The 26,447-nt window shown below is 46.1% G+C and overlaps 1 protein-coding gene across 1 annotated transcript; it reads right to left on the bottom strand.

Annotated features, from left to right (window-relative positions):
* Positions 1–465: 465 nt before the first annotated feature.
* LOC139406051 (lemur tyrosine kinase 3) lies at positions 466–26,007 on the bottom strand. The gene is made up of 17 exons (XM_071148515.1): positions 25,842–26,007; positions 23,152–23,285; positions 22,139–22,286; positions 21,930–22,003; positions 20,669–20,787; positions 14,143–14,230; positions 13,261–13,409; positions 13,057–13,141; positions 12,237–12,358; positions 11,395–11,544; positions 8,380–11,117; positions 4,355–7,647; positions 4,077–4,231; positions 3,668–3,801; positions 3,155–3,498; positions 2,963–3,041; positions 466–2,127 (listed from the first exon to the last, which is right to left on the bottom strand). The coding sequence occupies exons 1-17, from the start codon at positions 25,927–25,929 to the stop codon at positions 1,994–1,996; spliced, it is 8,034 nt and encodes a 2,677-aa protein (XP_071004616.1). The 5' UTR covers positions 25,930–26,007; the 3' UTR covers positions 466–1,993.
* Positions 26,008–26,447: the final 440 nt, after the last annotated feature.

Genomic DNA, 26,447 nt, shown 5'->3' on the forward strand with positions numbered 1-26,447 from the left:
ATCCAATGGGTGGTCAGAGGTTTGTAACGTTGAGCCTTGAGCAAGGCTTTATGGGAACTGCTGTTTTTATCCGTAGTATATGCCAGTATCAGACCTGGATAAACGTGAATGGTCTTTATCTCACTCATATTTCCAGCCTTAATGCTTTCTATATTCAATGGCTAGTCATTCCGTGTTTTACTTTGGGTGGAGTATTTTGGAAATTAGTTATTCACCCTATCCTTGACTATCCTTTGTCCCAATTTCATAATAAGCATCATTCCCCCAAAACCAGAGATGGGGGATGGGAAATAAGATTAGCTATTGTTATGGAACTTCCCTTGAACCATCCATTGTTAGCTACATAATACAGTAGTTTGATCCTTTCTTTCAGAAACAAATTGAATAAAGCATCTAGAGAAGACCTACTGTTTGAACACCAGTCCAGTCTCTTTTGACAGCAAAAGGAATACTCTGACTTAAGAATATAAGACAGTACAATTTATTTTCATCAAACAGTTCAATAAATGTTTCACAGTTTTTATGTTGTTTTTATTTCCCCTGGTTTTACACAGCATCCCATGAAACCCATTCTTTAAACAATACAGGTTTTAAACAGATGTTGAAACAGACTAAACAAAGGGACTAGTTGGAGCTTGACTGCATGATGGGTTGCTATTAGTAGAAAATGAATGTAAATCAACAAATACATGAACTTTTGGAGATATTTACTGATGAGAAGCTTCCGTTTTATCATGCTAAGATACATCAATTGTCCTCAAACAAAGTAAAATTATGAGAAGACAACTATACATTGAATCATATTAGAAAATAATGAAACATGTTATATATATATTAGAGCAGGGTTTTCCGAACTCAGTCCTGCCCCCCCTCCCCCTCCCTAGCACTACACAGCTGAATAAACTCATCAAAGCTTGATGTTGAGTTGGTTATTTGAATCAGCTGTGTAGTTCTGGGACAAAACCAAAACATGCACCCGTGGGGGCCCCAGGACCCAGTTTGGGAAACCCTACAAGTTGAGGACATAAGTTAAGCACAGGATGGCAGTTATAAAGACATAAAATTATACTCAACATTTTTGGGGGTTGGGGAAAATATCTTGCTTTATTTGTTATGAAGAATAATTAAATCGAGAAGCTATTACTTAGATGCATTTTGTCCCAAACAATTCTGAGAGATAAATTAATTGCACCAAAATAAATAAACAATATTTACAAAGCATGGAAATAATGTTTAAATAAATAATGAATACATTAAATAAATAATAGCTAGACATAGTCTTTTAGAATAAAAGTATAGAGAAACATAGCTTGTTTTCATCTTTTCGTGCAGTCTAAGAATACATCTAAATTAAACAGCTCTAAAATTATAATGTATACACTTGTATCACTATCTTTGTACACAAATGTTGAATGAGTACTCTCAAATACAGGAGTTAAGATTGTTTTCTGGCCCCAACTGCTGCCTACAAGTATGACTGACTGCAATGAAAATCGTTTTTACAAATTTAAGATTTCAATCCAAGCTTCCACATAGACAGATACATGACTAAAAGAAAGTGCATCCCCCAGTACATACTGGGTAAAGACAACCGAAAGAAGCAGGTAAAGAGAAGGTAAGCTGGTACACAATGACTCCCATTGCATAGCCGTCAATCCGTTTCAGATTTGACAAAGCTCCAGACTGTTCTTCGCCTAGGACAAACTGCCTTTGCCATCAACCACTTCCAGACAGTGTCTATAAATCGACCCTAGGTTACAGTGGCAAAGGGAGGAGTTATTATATCAACAACCTTTCTGGTACAAGGACTGGTAGCTGGTTAAACCTGGAATGTGTCCAGCTTTTAGAACGGGGGTCTTTTCTTTCCGTTGCCTGATCGATAAAAAAATAGCCTCTGAGAATGGTTATGGTTGGAGGGGAATCCACTGGCCACTCTCAGAAGGTCCCTGTTCTGAGGGTTACAGAACAACTCAGAGGATTCCGGAACCCTGCCTCACACCAAGTGGGGGTCATCGGCTGGGCTGACGGTAAAACGCGAGGATGTCACTGGGTTGGTCCCCACGGGCGACCTCGCTTTGACTGACAAGTCCCCTTTTCTTTTGGAGTCTTTGCCTTTGCTGTTTGCTCCTGGTAGAAAGACAGGAGCATGGTGTAAGTAAGGGAATTAAGGAATTACTACACTACAACTGTGCCATACACAAACACACTGTACTAGGTTTGGAGTAAATACTATTTGAATTCAGGGGATACATTCTAACACATTTCATGAAATCAAATTGACCCATGCAACACAAGACATAAACAAAAGCATACAACTGTAAATGTTATTAAAAATATATATGTACGATAAAAACATTACACAAATGGTATATCATTAGTTAATATACTCTATACGTGTGTACAAACATCCTCATGTAGAACCGAAGCACAAAAAGGCCCACACTCCCAAGTTAAAAATAAACTTTCTCTCCATGCAAAGCTTTCAACTGTTTAACTATGCAGGCTGACAGAGATCATGAAAGTAGATTATTTTGGTGTTGATGCTTTTCTATATACAGTCTATTCAAAACACCCAGAGGGGATCAGCCAAAACTCTCATTATTCTGTGAAATGAAGCGATCAGTGGGAGAGACTGAGAACGGACGGCTTCTGGAGACAGGGTGGAAAACACATCTTAGACGTGCATTGTTGAGCACCAGATTTATGTCCCCACTCCATTCCCCATGTCACAGCGTGTGGGGGATAATTACAAGAGATACATTTTGGGGATACATATTTTGAAAAGGGGTTGGTGTGAGGGGTTCTCAACTTCAGTGAGTGGGGATCAGATGGGAGCTGTCCAATGGGTGCTTGTTATTGTAGTGATTTTATCAAACGCTTTCTATTGGCTCTAAGAAGGGAATGATGTACAGGACCGTTATATGGTTTCTAATAGCAACATGCATGCATACGTAGTACGTACCATGTAAATCAAATTTAGTGTTTTTGTTAGGAGCTGGACTGGTGCATGTGGAACTACTCAGCTCACTGGTTGGAGTTTCCTGTTTCAGAAACAGAGAGGAGGGGTCAGGGACTGAAAAGGAGCAGAGACAGTACATGTACATCCAAGTGTAACATGGGACTCAATATATGAGGGGGGGGACTAAACAAATACCTGATCAAAGAGATAGACAGTGACATCATCAAAAAAGGACACGTTTCTCCCTCTGTCTTTCTCTTTGTCTATCGGTTCCCTTGGCGACTTCAGCAGACTCCTGAGCCCCACCCTTTTGCCAACGTCTGTTTCCGTGACAACAATCACCCTCCTGGAGCCTTCGTCTTCCTGCTCTTCTTCCTCATCCTCATCGGGGTCACTTCCTGGGGACGCACCCCTCCGTCTCCCACTCCTGTCTCTGTGTAGCCCGCCCTCCCTGAACCCTCCCTTGGGACTGGAGGAGAGAGGGAGAGCAAGAGGGAGAGGAGGGAGGGAGAGGGAGAGGGACAGGCGAGCCAGTTTGGCTGTGAAAGAAAAGAGAGGAATAGATAAAGTGAGACATTAAAGATGGTGTCAGAAAGCACCAATCTATCCATTAGAACATGTCATTTACACACCTGCAGAGTGGGTGAATGTCAACAATGCTGCATCCAATTCATGCACATTGTCACAAAGAAAAAAGTCTGGAGGTACCTTTCATTGCTTGGTTTGCCACAGGCTGAGCAGGTGTAACTTCTGGCTGCTGGATCACAGTCAGTGGTTCACTGTCAGTCGCATCAGACTCACTCTGGGGTTCAGAATTGGGTTCGGTGTCCGGCTCCTCTTCGCTAAGAACAGAAAAAAAGATCTCTTCTTTTATTATCTGTCTGCCTGCCATCATTCAACACAACAGTTTGATAAATCTCAAAATACATAGAGGGCAGTGGAGGTTACTGAGGGGAGGACAACCCATGACAATGGATGAAACGGAGCCAATGGATTGGCATCAAACCATGTGTTTGATGTATTTGATGACATTCCACCGATTCTGTTCCATCCATTACCACGAGCCCCTCCTCCCAAATTAAGGTGCCACCAACCTCCTGTGATAGAGAGAGCATACCTTCCTACATCCTTCACACTGATTGTGTCTCCTCCCCCATCTAAGGGCTGGTCTCCCCATGGGCGGAGAATGACGCTGTCGCTTACTGTCGCCCCCCGGAGGACGTTTGTTTTAACGTTCTCACAGAGAGAGAACTGCAGTCTCTCCTCACACACCTGAAGAAAGGGAAACAGAAGAAGATAATAGGGGTATTAGGAAAATGGATATTGTAAATTGTGTAGGCTTATACATCTACAAAGTTGTGCAACTTGGGGTTAAAATGCAAGGCTAATGCTCACCTGCATCATTAGGCCATTTTTAGTGGGCATCTTGGAAAGTGACCTCTGGTCCTTGGAGTCCGGAGAATGACATGGTGAAAGGGCTGATGGGAACTGTAGTTCACGCCTCTCCTCCTGAGGTGAAAGTTTAGCCCCAGTTGGGACGTCCTGGACCGCCGATGGAACCAACCTGGCCAGCCAGTCAGCGCTCTCAGAGATTCCGTCAACTTCCTCTTTCAGTTCCACTCTCCTCTTCCCCTCAGGCATGGAGGTCCCACAGGTCTCTTCACCTTTATCGCTCTCTCCAGAACCCTTAGCTTTCTGCTCAGGCGTCTTCTTCATAGACTCCAACAGCTCCAGATTCCCCAGGAAGAGGTCACCCAGGGTGTCCTCCTCATCCCCAGATATGCAACACAGCTGCTCCAGTTTCTCAAAGTCTTCCAGAGGCTCCTCGTCCAAATCCTTCCACTCAGAGATCAACAGCTCTGGGATGGTGTTGAAGTTACTCTGGGGAAATGACGGAAGAGTGGTGGAAGTGGTGGTTGTGTTTTTCTGGGACAGGTTATTTCTGTCATCCTCGGACATGTTTGATGTGAGGCGGCTCTGGTTCTGGCTTTCACCTGAGAATAATGGAAGTGTTGGATGTAGAGGTGAAAGGTTGAGGTTTGCAGAGATCCCTCTGCTGTGGGTTGTGGTGGGTGGTAAGGGGGGCGGCTCTGGGATATCAGTGTGAGGAGTGGGGGGCATTGTTGGGTCTCTCTCAGCACTGGTAATGAAATCTGAGCCCAAATAATCAAGGTTTATAAGACCCTGATCGTCGTCTATTTCTATGACAGAAGGTGGGGGACTAGGAAAAGAATCATCTAAACTTTGCAACCTGTCTTCTTGCATATCAAGATCCATGCTAGGAGGAGGGCTGGGAAAGTCTACAGAACTGAACTGAAAGTTGTCTCCTTGTGAACCAGACCGATCTGTACAAGAGGCTATATCCTCCAAGTCATTATCATTGGGATAAGACACCAGGTCACATAGAAGAGATATGTCTCTCAAATCCTCACCTGTGGTTACAATGTCTACTCCCCCTTCTCTGTCCTCCCCCACAAGCTGGCGAGTAGAGTCAGCTTCTTCAATGCGCATGCTTGGCTCAATATGTTTTAATCCTGACAAATCTACCTGTGGTACTCCAGTAAGGCAGATAGATACACCCATATATATACTCTTTACTGTGGGAGCAAGATGGTTGTCTAATTCAAAGTCCTGTTCTTTTTCTATGTTATTTTCTGCCATTGCCCCTTCTTCCATTTGGACTTCACTGAGATGATTCAACCTGTTGAAGTTCTGATTTCCCTCATCTTGAGCAATGTTTCCATCCAAGTCGTTTAGAAGAGATGCAGTTTGACCCTCACTGTCTCCACCCATCTCAGTGAGTGACCTGAACTGCTCCCTCCCTCTTGCATTGGTCTCATGCTCTGGGATTTCTCGGTTTTCCACCTCAACCACTAGCTGAACACCTTCAACATTTTGATCACCTTCAACATCATTATCGTTAAACCTATCTGGATTTTCTATATTTTCCTCTTGCTGTACATCCAGTGCCTGGGATAGCTGACTGTCAATGCTACTGGAGAGAGTCTGTTTCTGGGACAACTCTCCCTTTATTTCCAGGTAGGCTACCCGTCCCTGCCTCTCGTCATTAGAAGTATCTTCACTATCTTGGAGGACGGCTGGATGAGGCTCACTCCCCGCCAGTTCATCGTTCTCCTCAGCCTCCCAGAATTCCCGGCCTACCACCAGCTGCTCCCTCTCCTCCCAGGTCTTTCCGAACGCTGAGAAGAATTCCAATCCGAGTTCAGCTTCCTGGCTTCTGTTCTCCGGCGAGGCCCACTGGTCGTTCTCTGATGGCCACAGGTGCAGGTCTCCCTGCTGGAAACGGTGACAGTCAAACTCGCCCCTCACCACTCCTTCCCCTCTCCCCTCCCCCTCCTCCAGAGTGTTCCACAGCTCTTTAGCCTTCATCTCCAGATCCTTAGATGACTCCCTGTCCACAGTCTCAGCAGATCCATCCCTGCTCAAAGACCCACTCTGGCTCCCCATCACTGGTCCTCTCTGAGGAGATTTCTCCTTCATGGCGTTACACAGCTCTCCAGCGGCAAGCTGTTTCTCTGTCTCTGATTTGGCCTTGGCCCTCTCGTCTTCGCTTTCTTCTGAGTAACACAAGTTTCTCAGGCCAAGCTCATTGGTGTCGGTGTGTTGAATCTCCAGATCTTGTCCGTCTTCTCTTTCAGACACCTCAGTGACCCCCTCGGCCCAGAAAGAAGAGGACAGTTTGCTCTCTTCGTCATTGGTGCTCTCTCCGTCGTTGGGATCCAGTACTACTGGAATATCGTCACTGAGTTTGACCTCGTTGGTTTGAATACCGTAGAACCTAGATAGCCTGGATTCTCTGTTATCATGGTCGCCATGTAACGCTGTCACTGGTTCCGTAGTGTCTTTCATGGAATTATCATTTTCTCTATCTTCAATACCTGGAAGTTCTTCATTCTCAAGTTTGTTATCCTTTGTCTGAATGGCAGATATTAATTTCAAACAATCTGTCTTAGTGGTACTATTAGAAGGCAATGTCAAGTCTTTGTCTGTGGAGTCATGGAATCTAAAATCATCCGACTCCACATGAGAAATCACACCTTCTGTGTAATGATTACAAATTTGAGTTCCATCATTGTAAGAGAACCCTTTGAGAGGTGCATCATCTAAATTAGAGAACAGCTTAGCTATAAACTCATTGTTCTCCTTGGTCTGTGAGTTATCAGACAGGAGTCCCGGATGGAGTCCCTTTTCATCTGACTCTCCACTCTCATTGTGGAACATTCCAGAATCTTCTCTCTGTTCTGATTCTAACCCTGTTTTATGTTCTACTTCTTTCAGACTGAGATCGTTCTCCTGAATACTTGACATGTCTTTATATCCATCATCACTGTTTTGAGAGATATCCTGCACATGAGCATTCTGTTCAAGAACAGTCTCCTTTTCCCTCTCAATGTCAATTCCCTTATTTGAAATCCTCTTCAAGGGACTCTTTCCCCTGGTTTCTCCCTCATCCTCTAATTCTGTCTTCTCTTCTATTCCTGTCAGCGTCCCCCTCTCTCCGCCTCGTCCACTGCCGGGTCTGGTCACGCTCAGTCCATCACTGCTCTTCCTGCTAAGCCCCTCCCCTTCCCAGTCATTGTCAGAGAAGTAGGCTGAGTCTCTGTGGGGGGTTTCTGTCCCCAGCAGCCTCCAACCACCTGGTCCTTCACCTCCAACACACGGGTCACCTGGGGTCAGACAGTCAGCTGAACTGGGGGTCAAAGATGAAATGAATGAGTCTGAGGGGGTCATGGTGGAGAGAGAGAGGTCAGAGGATGGGTCCCAGTCTGGGGTGGTGGGAACGGCTGCAGGGCTCTTTTGACTTGGGTCTGACCTTCCTTCTTGGTTGATCTGTGAATTCTGTTTGTTGATTTGTAAATAGCTTTCAACATTTGGGTCATGTGACTGAGCAGTAGAACAATGTGATGTGTTGTTCTTCATTTGACTGTCACAACCTTTTGAACTCTCTGACCCTTCTTCCTTGTAATCTTTAGATTCAATTTGACATGCTCTATCTGTTTCAGATGTCTCTGTTGTTAAGTCATGTAAAATGTCATCAACAACTTCCTGCTTCTGACATTCTTGCCCTGTATCTCTGACCTCAGCATCACCTTTCATTCTCTCACAACTCCTTTCCCCAACATTATTCTGACCCCTGCTCTCTTTCTCATCTACATAAATAGGTGACTCATCATCACAGGGTTTCTTTTCAGAGTCTTCCACTCCTCCAATAACACTGTCTTGAGATAAAGACTGAACTTGAGCTTGTCTTGAGAGCTCAACCCTTTCTCTGACTGTCTGTGTTTCTCTTACAGGTAAGGCTGGACCTTCTGAAACGTCCTCCTCTGTTTTTGTACTGGGGAATGTTTGGTAAAGGAGGAGGCCATTTTTTGGCATTATCGCTGAGAACACAAAGTCACCCGGCTGGGGCTGAGAGTCTGGGTGAGAGTTGATGTCAGCGGTGGGATCTGTGAGTGAGCTGGGTGAGTCCTTGAGGCAGGTCGTGTGTGTGGGACATTCCTCTTCCTGTTTGACAAACTGTTTATTTGATCCTATTTGCAGTACTGGGATCTCAGGCCGTATAGTGACCTTTATCTCACTCTTTTTTGCCCGTTTAGTCACTTGGGCGTAAATGGCCTCCGGTGCTACATCGTCTTTGCCTCTGTTTGATGTACGTATGGAACTCTCTGATTGGAAACGGATGGTCTGAGAGGAGTCAGGATCTATGCATATTGACTCGTATTCTGGTGACATTGGAGTGGGTGACTGAGACAAGTCCTCGCAATGCTTGTTGGAGGTGGTCACGTTTTGTCTGGATATGATCTCTGTCAAAAAGGTCTCTGCTGATTGGATCTCCTTCAGGAAATCCTCTCTGGTCATCTGTCCCTTCTCTGTCTCCTTCTCCGTCTCCTGTGACTCCGACTCCTGCCTCCCCACTGTGAATTCGGAGAGGAGGGATCGGGATCTCCTCATGCCCCTGGAGTATGCCTCCTCGGCCTCAGCATAGGACGGGAGGCCGGGGGCGCAGGTGTAGGTGTAGGGACGCGATCGGGAGCCAGGAGGGAGGAGGAACTTCACCGGATCTCTCTCCATGCCTGCATCCATCCTTCCTGTGTTTGAGATCTCAGTGAGGAATAGATCTCTCTGGATGGAGCCTTTCCTTACCCTCTCCACCTCTGTCACTATCTGTGTGTTTCTGTCTGGCCCCAATGTCTGTTCTGCAGAGCCCAGCTCTGCGACCAGCGACCGGGACCGACGCATCCCCCCTCTCAAGGGCTGGAGGAAGTTCCCTGACCTCTCCCCATCCCTTTTCTTCTCCCGCTCTGTCTCTCCCTCCCATGAGGTCCTCCCCTCCTTGGACTTGGCATCATTTGACTCTGACACACTAGTAATCTCAGTCAGAAACAGGTGCATGGGGGATATCTTGGCGTCGGTTACGCTATCTGCCTGCAGTTCCGCGTCCTCCCTCCAGATGGCAGGCAGGATGGTGGCGAGGCGCGACTGGGTCCTCTTCATACCCCTGGAGAAGAGCTCGGCTGTGGCCGGATCCGCATCCTCTGACAAACTAGAAGTCGGGACGGTTGTCCCTCCCCCACTGGGTTTCTCAGGGGACATAAAGGGGGAGTCATCCTCATCTGAATAGGTGGGACTGGAGGACGAGTGCCTCTCAATTCTGGGGCCCCCGGACTCGGAGTGGGAGATGTTGCGGTAAACAGGGCGAAATACGTTCTGGCGTCGTACGGGAGAGTCAAAGTCTTTTGAGCGGAAATTGGATGTTCCCTTTGTGTTGTGCAAGGATGCTGTGCGCCGTACACCACCTTGTCGGTCTGAGTCGTCACAGGATAGTGGCTCTCTTTGAGAGTACATCTGGGGCTTACTGTATCTGGAGTAGCTACCTACACCATAGCTGTGATACAGGCCCCTTTGGGGCTTGTAGTGGGGTGGGAGAGGGGGAGGACATGTTTGGGGAGTGGGGTAGATGGGGTGGCTGGACTGGGGTAGGGAGGGGGACAGTGACGGGGAGGGGGGCATGGTCTGACGAGGACGGTGGAACCCTAAGTGATCATATGATGATGGCAGGCAGCTGCCCGTCAGAGGGTCCATCGTTTCTATCTTACCACTCATGGAATAGTGACCCAGCCCAAGTCCTACTCGGTGGTAGCCCAACGGAGGCGCAGGGAGGGGGCGCGAGTGGAGGTGGTTGCCCGATGAGGTTGACATAGAACGTGGCTTGGGAGGCAGGACAGGGGCCTGAGAACCAGTGGATGACCTACTGTCTCCTTCACCCCCCTCCTCCTCCTCATCATCTCCTAAATCCACCACAGAGAAGTCAGTCACCCTACTGGAGGTGTCTTTGAACTCTGCCACCCCAGTGCTGTGGACCCTTATCTGGACCTCGCTGGATCGGATGGTCTGGATGGATTTCCCTCCTCGCCCAGTGTACTCCTCATCAGAACTGTACGGCGTGCGTTCTTTGCCCAGCATTCCGCTGCGTATCTCCACTAGCTCCAGATCTCCAGGACACAACGAGTCAGAACGGAAAGCGTGCGCTTTCCCTTTAAGAGATGGGGACTTATCCTGAGGGGTGTGCTCCTCCAATCGGATGAAGTACTCACTGGCGAGGGAGGGGCTACGTGCACTTATCACAGGGACAACAGTGGGTGTGTCCAGTGATTGTCTGTGGGAGGGGTTGACCATCGGGATTGGCTGGGGAGGAGGAGGTGGTTGGTAGCCCCACCTCGCATGGGCCTTCTCCCAGAAGTACTCAAAATTTAACCCTTTACTGGTCTCCGTGACTGTCAGGATGTCATCGAGTTCTGTGGAGGATGGGGTGATGCAGTTCCCCACGGCTTCCAGTAGAGGGTAGGAGTTCCCCCTGTCATCCCTCCCATACTCCCTCTCTCTCTGTCGTTCACTCGCTGCAGCCTGGAAGGACGGAGGACGGAGAGAATCCCACCGTCTTTCAAATGACTCATCGCTCTCTCCTCTTCTTCCTCTCCCTTCCTCATACTCCCCGTCCTCATCCTCCTCGTCCTCTCCCACACTCCTTCGGGACATCCCTCGCTCAGCAGCCAGAAGGGAGGAGAGGAGGAGGAATACCTCAGCGATGGAGGGGCGTTGGGAAGGAGGGAGCCAGCAGGACTGCATGATCTCATACCTGGAAGAGGAAAGACAGGAAAGACCAACACAAAGATAAGGGGGATTGGAAAGGACGCAGACAATTACATTGATGGAAGCTACAATCTATCTGCAGTATTAAAGCTGATCTACCTCCACCCCAAAAGAGAGGTTTGAGGGGATTGCATGTATTAGCTTAGACCTTAATGATCTATTGGCAAAGTAGGCCTTTAAAGTAACACATCTGTAATCAACTACTTTCTTCATCAAATGCAGATATCATCAGAGAACCAAAAGTCCAGAAATGGCCCACTGACCAGTAGTCAGCGTGGGAGAGTTTGAGCCGTGGCTGGGCCAGGGTGATCTGTCTCTCTCTGATGACGAAGGTCAACACTTCCTCATCACTCAGGTGCCTGTGCGGCTGAGAACCAAACTCAAACAGCTCCCAGATCACCACCCCAAGAGACCTGGGAGAAAAGGAAGAGAGAGGGGAGAGAAATGGGAGAGAGTGGGGGGAGAGAGAGGGGGGAGAGAGAGGGGGAGAGAGAGGGGGGAGAGAGAGGGGAGTGAAGTGGGAGAGAGAGGAGAGAAATGGGAGAGAGAGAGAGAGGAGAGGGAAGTTGGAGAGAAAGGAGAGAGTGGGGGGGGTGGGAGAGAAGTGGGAGAGAGAGGAGAGGGAAGTGGGAGAGAGAGGGGAGCGAGAGTGGAGAAAGAGGGGAGAGAAGTGGGAGAGAGAGAGGAGAGAAGTGGGAGAGAGAGGGGAGAGAGAGTGGAGAGACGTGGGATAAAGAGGGGAAAGAGAGGGGAGAGATGTGGGATAAAGAGGGGGAAAGAGAGGGGAGAGATGTGGGATAAAGAGGGGAAAGAGAGGGGAGAGATGTGGGATAAAGAGGGGGAAAGAGAGGGGAGAGATGTGGGATAAAGAGGGGAAAGAGAGGGGAGAGATGTGGGATAAAGAGGGGGAAAGAGAGGGGAGATATGTGGGATAAAGAGGGGAAAGAGAGGGGAGAGATGTGGGATAAAGAGGGGAAAGAGATGGGAGAGAGAGTTGGAGGATAGAGAAATAATTAAATTAGATAAGAAATACAGAATACAGCTTATTGAAATATTAAGTTGTTTATTTGTCCATTTTAGAGGCAGGTTGTGTTATGGTACGTACCACAGATTGCTGGTCTTGGTCTGGTCAGTGACGATCAGAGATCCTCTGTACTCCTCCAGAAGCTCTGGCGCTATCCATCTCAGGGGAATCCACAGCTTGTCTGATGTTAGGTAATAGTCATCCTACGCAGATAAACACACAGAGGGATGCATGGACTTGAAGATAAGCCATTAGGGACATCCAATACGTTATGGATAATCAACAAGGGGCTATGTGTTCTCTGGAAGATAATCAACCACCTGGAAGGTGTGTTCCATGACACGCTAAAGGAGCGGAACTGACCTTCCACAGAGTTATTATTATTATTATTTTGCAGAGAACGCATAGAGCCCCGAGTTGATTATCCCTTTTATACCATGGCTATAATTTTAAACATTTATAGCTAGAAATGTGTTAATTTGCAGGTAGAAAATGTGTTCAACATCCACTGAAGTATCCACTGAAGTACCAAGTTTACAATATAGAGACAGTGGTTGCCATGGTAACCAAACAAACAGACTTGCTAGTTTTTAACCAAATTTGAGTCCTAGCTTGCTATTATGAAAATCGAATCCAACAATGGCAAGAATGTTTTCAACTTTTGCTTTCAAATACAGCTCAAGCATAGAACATGTAATAACTATACCCATGGAATTCTATCGTGCAGATATACTGTGGATTATAGGGAAAGAATGCCCTCTCTAGAATGCCCTACAAGCCTATCAGAAACGATTATTCAACAATGCCATGGTATAAAGTGGTATAACTTGTCTCCAGGTTGTGGTGGTTCAAGCAAAGTACATGGGTAAGCGCACACGCCCCCACGCACACTCAAACATACCTTGTAGTGGTTGTGAGACAGCCCATAGTCTCCGATTCTGACAGTGAGGTCAGAGGTAAGGAGACAGTTCCTCAAAGCCAGATCACTGGAGAGAAAACAATCATAATCCCTTTACTATCAATCACTCAATTACCAACCAATCAATCACTGGAGCTATTGGAACCCCACTGGAGCCAGAGAGAGCCAGGATATGACCTCACAGACCTGTGGATGTAGTTATTCTCGTGGAGGTGCAGCAGGCCAGAGGTGATTTCAAACGCCATCCTCTGCAGGGTCAGCATTTCCCGGGTCAGAAGGTCAGGAGTCATCCCATCTGACTTCCTCTGGGCTCTCAGGTACCTCTTCAGGTCGCCCTGGTAACATATCACAAATATAATTAATTTATCACACCATCAATGAGTGTTACCAATATCATGTACAGTATGTGATACTTAAAACAATCAGAAGAACAATTAACATAGTTTATAACATTGACCAGACATATTGAGCTATATATCAAGTACATTTGTACATTTATGCTGGAGAAATACCCTCTCCTAAGTGTTTTCCTGAACCCGAAGGTCCTCAAAAGCAGAAGGGGAATTGGTAATGAATTAATATCACTAGAGAGAGAGGAGGTTGTACTGGTGGTAGGACAGCATCATTTTATTTATTTATCTAGGCAAGTCAGTTAAGAACAAATTCTTATTTTCAATGACGGCCTAGGAACAGTGGGTTAACTGCCTGTTCAAGGGCAGAACAACAGATTTGTACCTTGTCAGCTCGGGGGTTTGAACTTGCAACCTGACTTGCCTAGTTAAATAAAGGTCAAATACATTTTTAAAAGTATGTTTCCATGTACGGGAGCTATAGTCTGGTGTTTGTCACTTAATTGATCCATTTGAATAATTTATTGTCCAATCAGCTGGTTGCTCAGGTATCAATCAGTCTCTGATAGAAACACAATGATGAGAGAAAACAATCCTAGAGGAATGGAGTAAATGTATCCTTTCCAAAACAAAATGGCCTCTCTTTGGATCTCCTCTACAATGTGCCCTCCTCTTCTTCTCCATCCCATAATAGTAGTAAAAACAGCATGGCCCTCACCAACTGACAGAACTCCATGACCAGCAGGAAGGGAATGCTCTCGCTGCATTGGCCCAAACACTGAAGGATGTTGGGATGTTGGAGACTCCTGAAGGCAAGAAAATAGAGAGGGAGAGAGGGGGGGGGGGAAAGAGAGGGGCGAGAGAGAGGGGGGAGAGAGAGGGGAGAGAGAGAGAGGGGAGAGAGAGGGGAGAGAGAGAGGGGGAGAGAGAGGGGGAGAGAGAGAGGGGAGAGAGAGAGGGGGGAGAGAGAGGGGGAGAGAGAGGGGGGAGAGAGAGAGGGGGGAGAGAGAGAGGGGAGAGAGAGAGAGGGGAGAGAGAGGGGGGAGAGAGAGGGGAGAGAGAGGGGAGAGAGAGGGGGGAGAGAGAGGGGGAGAGAGAGAGGGAGAGAGAGAGGGGAGAGAGGGGGGGGAGAGAGAGAGGGGAGAGAGAGGGGGAGAGAGAGGGGGGAGAGAGAGAAAGATGATGAAACGAAAGAGGCAATGCAGCAGAGGATATGCAGTTAAAGTGAGCGAGGGAAGAGGAGAGAGGGGGATAACATCTGGGCACATTTGTTTGTGTAGGTTTACTTAGGTGGGTTTGTTAGTGAGAAAGTGGAGAGGACGAAAGAAAATAGACAGAGCTAGAGCTAGGGGGAGAAGACGATAGAAAACAGACAGAACTAGAGAGAGGGGGAGAGGATGAAAGAAAACAGACAGAACTAGAGAGAGGGGGAGTGGATGATAGAAAACAGACAGAACTAGAGAGAGGGGGAGAGGATGATAGAAAACAGACAGAACTAGAGAGAGGGGGAGAAGACGATAGAAAACAGACAGAACTAGAGAGAGGGGGAGAGGATGAAAGAAAACAGACAGAACTAGAGAGAGGGGGAGTGGATGATAGAAAACAGACAGAACTAGAGAGAGGGGGAGAGGATGATAGAAAACAGACAGAACTAGAGAGAGGGGGAGAAGACGATAGAAAACAGACAGAACTAGAGAGAGGGGGAGAGGATGAAAGAAAACAGACAGAACTAGAGAGAGGGGGAGTGGATGATAGAAAACAGACAGAACTAGAGAGAGGGGGAGAGGATGATAGAAAACAGACAGAACTAGAGAGAGGGGGAGAAGACGATAGAAAACAGACAGAACTAGAGAGAGGGGGAGTGGATGATAGAAAACAAACAGAACTAGAGAGAGGGGGAGAGGATGATAGAAAACAGACAGAACTAGAGAGGGGGGGAGTGGACGATAGAAAACAGACAGAACTAGAGAGAGGGGGAGAGGATGATAGAAAACAGACAGAACTAGAGAGAGGGGGAGAGGATGATAGAAAACAGACAGAACTAGAGAGAGGGGAGAGGATGATAGAAAACAGACAGAACTAGAGAGAGGGGAGAGGATGATAGAAAACAGACAGAACTAGAGAGAGGGGAGAGGACGATAGAAAACAGACAGAACTAGAGAGAGGGGGAGAGGATGATAGAAAACAGACAGAACTAGAGAGAGGGGGAGAGGATGATAGAAAACAGACAGAACTAGAGAGAGGGGGAGAGGACGATAGAAAACAGACAGAACTAGAGAGAGGGGGAGAGGATGATAGAAAACAGACAGAACTAGAGAGAGGGAGAGAGGGGGAGTGGATGATAGAAAACAGACAGAACTAGAGAGAGCGAGAGAGGATGATAGAAAACAGACAGAACTAGAGAGAGGGGAGAGGACGATAGAAAACAGACAGAAATAGAGGGGTAGAGGATGATAGAAAACAGACAGATCTAGAGAGAGGGAGAGAGGGAGAGAGGATGATTGAAAACAGACAGAACTAGAGAGAGGGGAGAGGACGATAGAAAACAGACAGAACTAGAGAGGGGGAGAGGATGATAGAAAACAGACAGAACTAGAGAGGGGGAGAGGATGATAGAAAACAGACAGATCTAGAGAGAGGGGGAGAGGACGATAGAAAACAGACAGAACTAGAGAGGGGGAGAGGATGATAGAAAACAAACAGAACTAGAGAGAAGGGGAGAGGACGATAGAAAACAGACAGAACTAGAGAGGGGGAGAGGATGATAGAAAACAGACAGAACTAGAGAGAGGGGGAGAGGACGATAGAAAACAGACAGAACTAGAGAGAGGGGGAGAGGATGATAGAAAACAGACAGAACTAGAGAGAGGGGGAAAGGATGATAGAAAACAGACAGAACTAGAGAGAGGGAGAGAGGGAGAGAGGATGATAGAAAACAGACAGAACTAGAGAGAGGGGGAGAGGATGATAGAAAACAGACAGAACTAGAGAGAGGGAGAGAGGGAGAGAGGATGATAGAAAACAGACAGAACTAGAGAGAGGGGGAGAAGACGATAGAAAACAGACAGAACTAGAGAGAGGGGGAGAGGATGAAAGAAAACAGACAGAACTAGAGAGAGGGGGAGTGGATGATGGAAAACAGACAGAACTAGAGAGAGGGGGAGAGGATGATAGAAAACAGACAGAACTAGAGAGAGGGGGAGAAGACGATAGAAAACAGACAGAACTAGAGAGAGGGGGAGAGGATGAAAGAAAACAGACAGAACTAGAGAGAGGGGGAGTGGATGATAGAAAACAGACAGAACTAGAGAGAGGGGGAGAGGATGATAGAAAACAGACAGAACTAGAGAGAGGGGGAGAAGACGATAGAAAACAGACAGAACTAGAGAGAGGGGGAGTGGATGATAGAAAACAGACAGAACTAGAGAGAGAGGATGGAGAGGATGATAGAAAACAGACAGAACTAGAGAGAGGGGGAGAGGATGATAGAAAACAGACAGAACTAGAGAGAGGGGAGAGGATGATAGAAAACAGACAGAACTAGAGAGAGGGGAGAGGATGATAGAAAACAGACAGAACTAGAGAGAGGGGATAGAGAGGACGATAGAAAACAGACAGAACTAGAGAGAGGGGGAGAGGATGATAGAAAACAGACAGAACTAGAGAGAGGGAGAGAGGACGATAGAAAACAGACAGAACTAGAGAGAGGGGGAGAGGATGATAGAAAACAGACAGAACTAGAGAGAGGGGGAGAGGACGATAGAAAACAGACAGAACTAGAGAGAGGGGGAGAGGATGATAGAAAACAGACAGAACTAGAGAGAGGGAGAGAGGGGGAGTGGATGATAGAAAACAGACAGAACTAGAGAGAGGGGGAGAGGACGATAGAAAACAGACAGAACTAGAGAGAGCGAGAGAGGATGATAGAAAACAGACAGAACTAGAGAGAGGGGAGAGGACGATAGAAAACAGACAGAAATAGAGGGGTAGAGGATGATAGAAAACAGACAGATCTAGAGAGAGGGAGAGAGGGAGAGAGGATGATTGAAAACAGACAGAACTAGAGAGAGGGGGAGAGGACGATAGAAAACAGACAGAACTAGAGAGGGGGAGAGGATGATAGAAAACAGACAGAACTAGAGAGAGGGGAGAGGATGATAGAAAACAGACAGAACTAGAGAGAGGGGAGAGGATGATAGAAAACAGACAGAACTAGAGAGAGGGGAGAGGACGATAGAAAACAGACAGAACTAGAGAGAGGGGGAGAGGATGATAGAAAACAGACAGATCTAGAGAGAGGGGGAGAGGACGATAGAAAACAGACAGAACTAGAGAGAGGGGGAGAGGACGATAGAAAACAGACAGAACTAGAGAGAGGGGGAGAGGATGATAGAAAACAGACAGAACTAGAGAGAGGGAGAGAGGGGGAGTGGATGCTAGAAAACAGACAGAACTAGAGAGAGGGGGAGAGGACGATAGAAAACAGACAGAACTAGAGAGAGCGAGAGAGGATGATAGAAAACAGACAGAACTAGAGAGAGGGGAGAGGACGATAGAAAACAGACAGAAATAGAGGGGTAGAGGATGATAGAAAACAGACAGATCTAGAGAGAGGGAGAGAGGGAGAGAGGATGATTGAAAACAGACAGAACTAGAGAGAGGGGAGAGGACGATAGAAAACAGACAGAACTAGAGAGGGGGAGAGGATGATAGAAAACAGACAGAACTAGAGAGGGGGAGAGGATGATAGAAAACAGACAGATCTAGAGAGAGGGGGAGAGGACGATAGAAAACAGACAGAACTAGAGAAGAGGATGATAGAAAACAGACAGAACTAGAGAGGGGGAGAGGATGAAAACAGACAGAACTAGAGAAGAGGATGATAGAAAACAGACAGAACTAGAGAGAGGGGGAGAGGACGATAGAAAACAGACAGAACTAGAGAGGGGGAGAGGATGATAGAAAACAGACAGAACTAGAGAGAGGGGAGAGGATGATAGAAAACAGACAGAACTAGAGAGAGGGGAGAGGATGATAGAAAACAGACAGAACTAGAGAGAGGGGAGAGGACGATAGAAAACAGACAGAACTAGAGAGGGGGAGAGGATGATAGAAAACAGACAGAACTAGAGAGGGGGAGAGGATGATAGAAAACAGACAGAACTAGAGAGAGGGGGAGAGGACGATAGAAAACAGACAGAACTAGAGAGGGGGAGAGGATGATAGAAAACAGACAGAACTAGAGAGAGGGGGAGAGGACGATAGAAAACAGACAGAACTAGAGAGAGGGGGAGAGGACGATAGAAAACAGACAGAACTAGAGAGAGGGGGAAAGGACGATAGAAAACAGACAGAACTAGAGAGAGGGAGAGAGGGAGAGAGGATGATAGAAAACAGACAGAACTAGAGAGAGGGGGAGAGGATGAAAGAAAACAGACAAAACTAGAGAGAGGGAGAGAGGGAGAGAGGATGATAGAAAACAGACAGAACTAGAGACAGAACTAGGGGGAGAGGATGATAGAAAACAGACAGAACTAGAGAGAGGGGGAGAGGATGATAGAAAACAGACAGAACTAGAGAGAGGGGGAGAAGACAGACAGAACTAGAAAACAGACAGAACTAGAGAGAGGGGGAGTGGATGATAGAAAACAGACAGAACTAGAGAGAGGGGGAGTGGATGATAGAAAACAGACAGAACTAGAGAGAGGGGGAGAGGATGAAAGAAAACAGACAGAACTAGAGAGAGGGGGAGAGGACGATAGAAAACAGACAGAACTAGAGAGAGGGGGAAAGGACGATAGAAAACAGACAGAACTAGAGAGAGGGGGAGAGGGAGAGAGGATGATAGAAAACAGACAGAACTAGAGAGAGGGGGAGAGGATGATAGAAAACAGACAGAACTAGAGAGAGGGGGAGCGAGAGAGATGACAGAGAAACATGTGTTTCTATATGTGACAGAGAAAGAGGCAACTGTAAGTGTGTATGAGAGAGAGCGAGAGATAGAGAGATGGCGGGCCAAGTGTCATTTTAATCTAAGTTGAGCATAATAAATAGGTCAGACCAGTAGTCATCTGTCACTCCATGTTACAGTTCTAACACTGCACCACTTGTATGCTGCATGCAGTCTCTAACTACCAGCATCTCAATATGACACACAACAATTAAAACCACCTACTGATGTGACTTGGTCCATGTAGATCTTTTTCAAACAGCACCAAATCAACCAGAGTGAAATACAGGTTTGGAGTTAACTGTGAAGTTAATCCCAAGAACTGTGATTTATAATACACTGAATGTACAAAACATTAGGAACACCTGCCCGTAACATGACATAGACAGACCAGGTGAATCCAGGTGAAAGCTATGATCCTTTATTGATGTCACTTATTAAATCCACTTCAATCAGTGTAGATGAAGGGGAGGAGAGGTTAAATAAGGATTTTTAAACCTTGAGACAATCGAGACATGGATTGTGTATGTGTGCCATTCAGAGGGTGAGTGGGCAAGACACAAGATTTAAGTGCCTTTGAACGAAGTATGGTAGTAGGTGTCAGGCACACTGGTTTGAGTGTGTCAAAAACTGCAAAGCTGCTTGGTTTTTCACACTCAACAATTTCCCATGTGTATCAAGAATGGTCCCCCACCCAAAGGACATCCAGCCAACTTGACACAACTGTGGGAAGCATTGGAGTCAACATGGGACAGCATCCCTGTGGAAAGCTTTTGTCACACCCTGACCATAGAAAGCTTTTTATTCTCTATGTTGGTTAGGTCAGGGTGTGACTAGAGTGGGTCATCTAGGGGATTATGTTTCTATGTTGGCCAGGTATGGTTCCCAATCAGAGGCAGCTGTTTGTCGTCGTCTCTGATTGGGGATCATATTTAGGCAGCCATTTCCCCTTTGTGCTTTGTGGGATCTTGACTATGGATAGTGCCTGTTAGCACTATTGCTAGCTTCACGTTTCGTTTGAGATTTATTGTTTTGTTTTGCTGTGAGTTTCACTTAGTAATAAAAAGATGTGGAACCCAGATCACGCTGCGCTTTGGTCCACTTATTATGACGATCGTGACAGCTTTTGACACCTTATAGAGTCCATGCCCTGACTTGAGGCTGTTCTGAGGGAAAAAGAGGGTGCAACTCAATATTAGGTAGGTGTTCCTAATGTTTTGTACACTCAGGAAACCACAAAAACAAATAACTTAAATAAAAGTGTCTGATGACACAAAATGTCAGTTTCTCTGACCTGTATGGCTCAGACTCAGCCAAGAACTTCCTCTGCTCCAGAGGGCTGGCACTGACCCGCAACTCCTTCACCACGGCCTGGGAGGAGCTGCAGTCACACAGCACCTCCGCTAGGATCACCTGAGGGAGGGAGAGAGCAAGAGAGAGGGAGGGAGAAGGAGGTAAGGAGAAAGAGAGATGTGGGACAGACAGGAGAGAGATAGAGAGGAGGGTGAGATAGAGAGGGAAGGAAGGAGGGAGAGAGAGAGAGAAGAGGAGAGAGAGAGGGAAAAGGAGGTAAGGAGAATAAGAGATGTGGGACAGACAGGAGAGAGATAGAGAGGAGGGAGAAGAGTGGAGAGAGAGAGGGGAGAAGGAGGTAAGGAGAAAGAGAGATGTGGGACAGACAGGAGAGAGATAGAGAGGAGAGAGAGAGAGAGAGAGAGAGAGAGAGAGGGGGAGAAGAGGAGGTAAGGAGAAAGAGAGATGTGGGACAGACAGGAGAGAGACAGAGAGGAGGGAGGAGAGAGAGAGTGAGAGAAAGAGACAGAGAGAGAGAGAGAGAGAGAGAGAAGGAGGTAAGGAGAAAGAGAGATGTGGGACAGACAGGAGAGAGATAGAGAGGAGGGAGAGAGAGAGAGAGAGAGAGAGAGAAAGAGAAAGAGACAGAGAGAGAGAAAGAGAGAGAGAGAGAGAGAGAGAGAGAGAGAGAGAGAGAGAGAGAGAGGGAAAAGAAGGTAGGGAGAAAGAGAGATGTGGGACAGACAGGAGAGAGATAGAGAGGAGGGAGAAGAGGGGAGAGAGTGAGAGAGAGGGGGAGGAGGAGGTAAGGAGAAAGAGAGATGTGGGACACAGGAGAGAGATAGAGAGGAGGAAGAAGAGGAGAGAGAGAGGGAGAGAGGTAGGGGGAGAAGGAGGTAAGGAGAAAGAGAGATGTGGGACAGAGGGGAAGAGGAGGGAAAGAGAGAAGGAAGGAGAGAGAGAGGGAGCAGGAGAGAAGAGAGGGAAAGAGAGAGAGAGAGAGAGAGAGAGAGAGAGAGAGAGAGGAGAGGGAGATGGAGAGGGAGAGAGAGAGATCAGAAATATAGTGGTGTAGGAAGAAGACATAACTCATGAGAGCTGGTAGGAAGCCAATATTAGATTTACTGAGAAGCTGTTAAAAGGATGTGTCTTTTAGAGGAAACATGGGTTTGAGAGACATTTGGAAGAACTGCCAGATCCAGCTACCACCATTACATGATGACGTCACAACTGAGGGTGGAGGTATGAGTTGGTGATCTCACCTTTCCAAACCAGCCATTTCCTATTTCCTGAAGGTAGTTGAGAGTGTGCCTACGGAAGTACTTCGACTTAGAGTCTTTAGAGACAGAATAGAGGAGATGAAAAGAGAAAGACACATGATTTGTGGTTTTCTGATATCCATCAAGTTTGCTAATATTCATGTGCTATATACTGCCATCAGCTCCAGCTACAGAGAGTCTGCCTTAGTTACCTGAGCCATCCTGCAGGGCGAGACAGTTAGCCCTGTCCCTGAGTGGGAGGGTGTAGACCTCTGGGAGGGAGGGGCAAGAGGACAGACTGTCCTCCTGGGCGGGGCTAGAACCCCCAGAACACTCCTCCCCCTCTGCATTGTCAAACTCCTGATTTGACAGGAAAGAACAGAGGAAGTGTAGAAGCATTAGAGATATTGTAAGTTTGAAAAGCAGTGATCACCAAGCCTGGTCCCGGGAGATACAGGGTTTGCAGGTTTTTGTTCCAGCCCAGCACCAACACACCTGATTCAGTTTATTAAACTCTTGTTTATTACCGAAGTTGATTAGTTGAATCCGTTGTGTTAGTTCTGGCCTGTCTTGGAACAAAACCCTACACACCCGAAGCTCTCCAGGATGAGGGTTGGTGACTGCTTTTCTAGTGGATGTGTCAATAGCCTAAAGTGGTTTACGTTTCTAAAGAAATTGGGCAAGTGTAAACAAATAACTGGTGGGCAGACACCATATTACTTTCCCCTTGTTGCCTGTGTTTTCACATTAGTTAAGATGAAGGAGGGGAGCCACTTTAGATAATTGAGATGCACGCAGTGTGCTGGCTGAAATGTCACAAAGAAAGACCGATCTGGATTTAATATGAGGAAATCTATTAAATGTAAACAGACCCAAAGCTTTCTGGCTCATGCAACATCTGTAATACTTCTGGTAAAATGTGGTGCTGCACATGCAGCCAAAGAGACAATGAACCATCCAAAGATCACAGATTCAAAGACAATAGATTCATACAGGGTTTGAATTATGTGTATGCCCACCGCCCCTGTGGTGCTGGGCCCTTCCATGACAAATCAGGACATTCCCATATGCTTTAACATTGTTACAGCCCTCAATGTTTAGAGTTTCCCTAAGGGCCAATGTGTAATATGATGCCTATATCTATTGATCTACACAACATACATGCAGACAGTGCAACACAATAGACAAGACGTGTGAATAAGTCTCTTACATGATGGAGACTTACATTGAATCCCACTCCTCCCTTCTTACAGCACAGACAGGTGAAGAGCAGCAAAACAAAGGAGACGAGCCCCGAGCAAGAGATGAGAATGACGACGTAGGGCGGAGAAGAGAGAGACGCAGCCCTGGATTGAGAGACTGAGATATGGCGGGAGAGAAAAGGAGGAGAGGAAAAGGTTAATACGGTTAATCGGCCAGGTAGTACTTCCTGAAGGAAACACACAGTTGTTAGGTTGAAGTGTTGGGGAGTGGATGAGTGAGTGGGGGAAAGAGAGGCTTCAGAGAATTGGGTTGAAAAGAGTCAAAGTCATTGTTACATATTGAGATTGAGGAGGAAAACCGTTGGAATTGTTTCAATAGAGGTACATTTGAGACAAAGCGGAGGATCCCCAATGAACAACTGTCATTGGAGTTTTGGGAGAAGCAGGAAAAGGAAATAAACTTTGGAGGAAAGTCAGGAAACCATCTTCAGAATCAATAAAAGAGAGGAGAGATCGGAATTAAAGTTAAAATCAGGGAAGTCTACCATTCCAGTTAGGAAAGAGGGGGAGGAGGGAGGGGGGTACCAAAAAAACAACATTCCTTCCAGGAAACACAGTTGAAAAGCAGGGAGGGGTGGCGTTATCATTTTGGGGAAATTGCTATCGGGGGAGGGTTGGAAAATTGGAAAAGAATCACTCAAATCAGGGAGGTTGGCTACCTAGGTGAGAAGGAGGAGTTTGGGGCGTTTTTTTATATATTTGTACCTCAACTTGGCCGTTTGTGAGGAGCGAACCATCTGTGAAAAAGAGAAGGGGGAGTGCAGGGTGGTTAAAAACCCTTCACAACAGTAGGCTACTACTTGTTTGTTGTATCTTTCAATTTTAAACCCTCAAATCAAAACCAGCATCGCCACAATCAAAAATGCATATTTCTAGATGAACTTGTTGTCAATATTATTTGTTTTTCCTCATATACAATTTTACAAAAACACTTCTCCAACTCCAGAAGGTGAACCTCTGAGTACACATACTTGTCAATACACTTGCAGGTCAAGTGCCAATTCAGTACAGTACTTATGAATATCAACCACAGCGTGAGCATTTTCAGTGTCATTGGAACCAGAAAACACAAGTACTAGAGCTACTCTGTTCTCCCCTGCTCATCCTATTCCATCATGCCCTGTATTCATCACTACTTCTAGATATTGACTCACTATTACGACACAGTAATGAATAATGCAAAACCAACTGTACGTTTCCCCATCCATTTCATGAGCTCATTGATTACTGAAAGCATGGCGTGAAGATGCATCAACAGTCCAATAATAGTCCAAACAAAGGGCTTTAATTGATGTTTACCCTATTGGTAGATCAATGTGTAAGCTTAACTGTGATGAACCATTTTGGCACATCCTCTCCTCTGCCTCTCCCTCTAGACACAAATCTTACAGAGACGTCCAATAACACACTGAAAGGGAATCCAATCACAAATAGGCTTTTCTGATCAATGGAATATTTTCATGAGATCATTCATGAGTGGAAAATGCAAGTTACCTGTAAAAAGATATTTATGAAGCACTTTGAGCACTGCCTAAAATATATAAATGACATAATTGAACATCGAACATTGTAATTAGCATTAAGGATGTTTTGAGCTCATATGTTGTATGATTCCATCCTCCAACAGCTGTTTGATGAGAAAAACACTCAAACCTCTACGAAGGCCTAAAAACATAATGGTCCATGTTATTCTAACACATTCAAGAGTGACGTGTAAATTCTAAGTAAGAAAAGCTACTAAAAATCATGAGTATGAATATGAGAAAGATACATGAATTATTGACTCATCATAAATGTGTAATAATTTCGTTGATTTATGTACTGGACTGGACTGCAGCCTATGCAAGCCTATGGCCTGGCAGTAGAATTACATTGGAAACTGATAAAATAGAAAAAACATGTTGGCCTATATGAAATTCAAACTCTTTCACATAAGTCTATGTAGAATACAATAATATTTTATGTAGCCTATCCATCGGCAGTATAGATGCACAATTCCTGGGCAATTCTATTATTCTATCCCTAGACAGCTGTCCAGACATACACTGCATATAAATAGGTACACATAGCATGGGCCTATTCCACCAGCTCCAGTTTACGGCTCTTATCAAAACAATACACCAGAACACCATGACTGCAAACGACAATACACAAACAAAACACTGCGATGCCTAATAAAAGGAGGACAAAATAAAACGGATTTAGTTGATTTTAAATGGAAATTCAAAGATTTTTATCATTAAACCCAAGTGGGATAATATAGGTTTGATATACACATGAATGATACAGTGACGATTAATTTAAAATTCATTGGGCGAATTTCCGTTTTGACATGCCATCAATGCTATTGATAAATATCACCGAAATAGGGTCGCAGATCCTACCGAATTCTCCTGGCTACTTGATGATAATAATGTGGCCATTGTCTTTTTGATTTCATCCCGTGTTATAAAGGCATTTTGCCTACCATAGCCTAATCATGTCAGCCAAGAAAGATCAAATATATCGTATTATTGTTGAGGCTGTCTCTGTGTGTTTTGGCCGTAACATTTCCGAGTACCTATTCATAACCCTCTAATCTATCCCCTCTCCCACCTCCCCCCTCTTCTTTCTCCCAGCGTCAATATCATTCCAGCTCACCGACACCACTCACCTTCTCTCTGCGGGGCTCCAAGGGCTCTCTCTGGGTTGAAGTACGACAACATCCCCGCCAGCACTATCACCCAGCAGTGTCGTCGCATCGTCGCGGGATCCACCACCGCACAATCATTCGAGCGACGCTTTCGGTCTTCTCCTTCTCTCCGCTACCGTATCCTGGTCTGGCGCTGTCTTCCCCCGCTAATAAAGAACGTCTCCTTGTTGTTGTGTTCCCCTCTTCCCCTCCTCCGTTTGATCCCCCTCTCCTAATCCGCAACTAAACACGGTGTAAGAGACGCTCTTTTGTGCATCCCGTCCTGCCAACCAAACCCATCAAATCCAGAACCGTTACATCAGTGGTCTCCACAAAAACGGCGAAGAAAACAACGAATAACCCCAATGAGGTCAAACCATCCGCTATTTTTCCCGTTTCGGCTCTTTCCCCTCCGACACCAGTACGAGGTAGACTGTAGTATTTATCTCCCGTTAAACATCGGCTACGTCAGACAAAAGTGAGCTTGCATTATCATGGTTCGCCCGTGGTTTCATGTGAGTGCGTCTGTCTCGCTTCTACACTCTGCTGTCTCGGGCCCGTTTTATTTCGCGGTGCTGTGCGTCTGTA

Source organism: Oncorhynchus clarkii, chromosome 3, assembly GCF_045791955.1.
Source record: "Oncorhynchus clarkii lewisi isolate Uvic-CL-2024 chromosome 3, UVic_Ocla_1.0, whole genome shotgun sequence".
NCBI classification, from domain to species: domain Eukaryota; kingdom Metazoa; phylum Chordata; class Actinopteri; order Salmoniformes; family Salmonidae; genus Oncorhynchus; species Oncorhynchus clarkii.

What these genes read in the sequence shown, in the direction of transcription:
- LOC139406051 (XM_071148515.1), bottom strand. Translation starts at nt 25,929, where the DNA reads ATGCGACGACACTGCTGGGTGATAGTGCTGGCGGGGATGTTGTCGTAC. An exon ending in TGGAGCCCCGCAGAGAGAAG is followed by an intron (nt 23,286 to 25,841) that starts GTGAGTGGTGTC and finishes GCCATATCTCAG; the next exon opens with TCTCTCAATCCAGGGCTGCG. An exon ending in GCTGAGTCTGAGCCATACAG is followed by an intron (nt 14,231 to 20,668) that starts GTCAGAGAAACT and finishes TCTTGCCTTCAG; the next exon opens with GAGTCTCCAACATCCCAACA.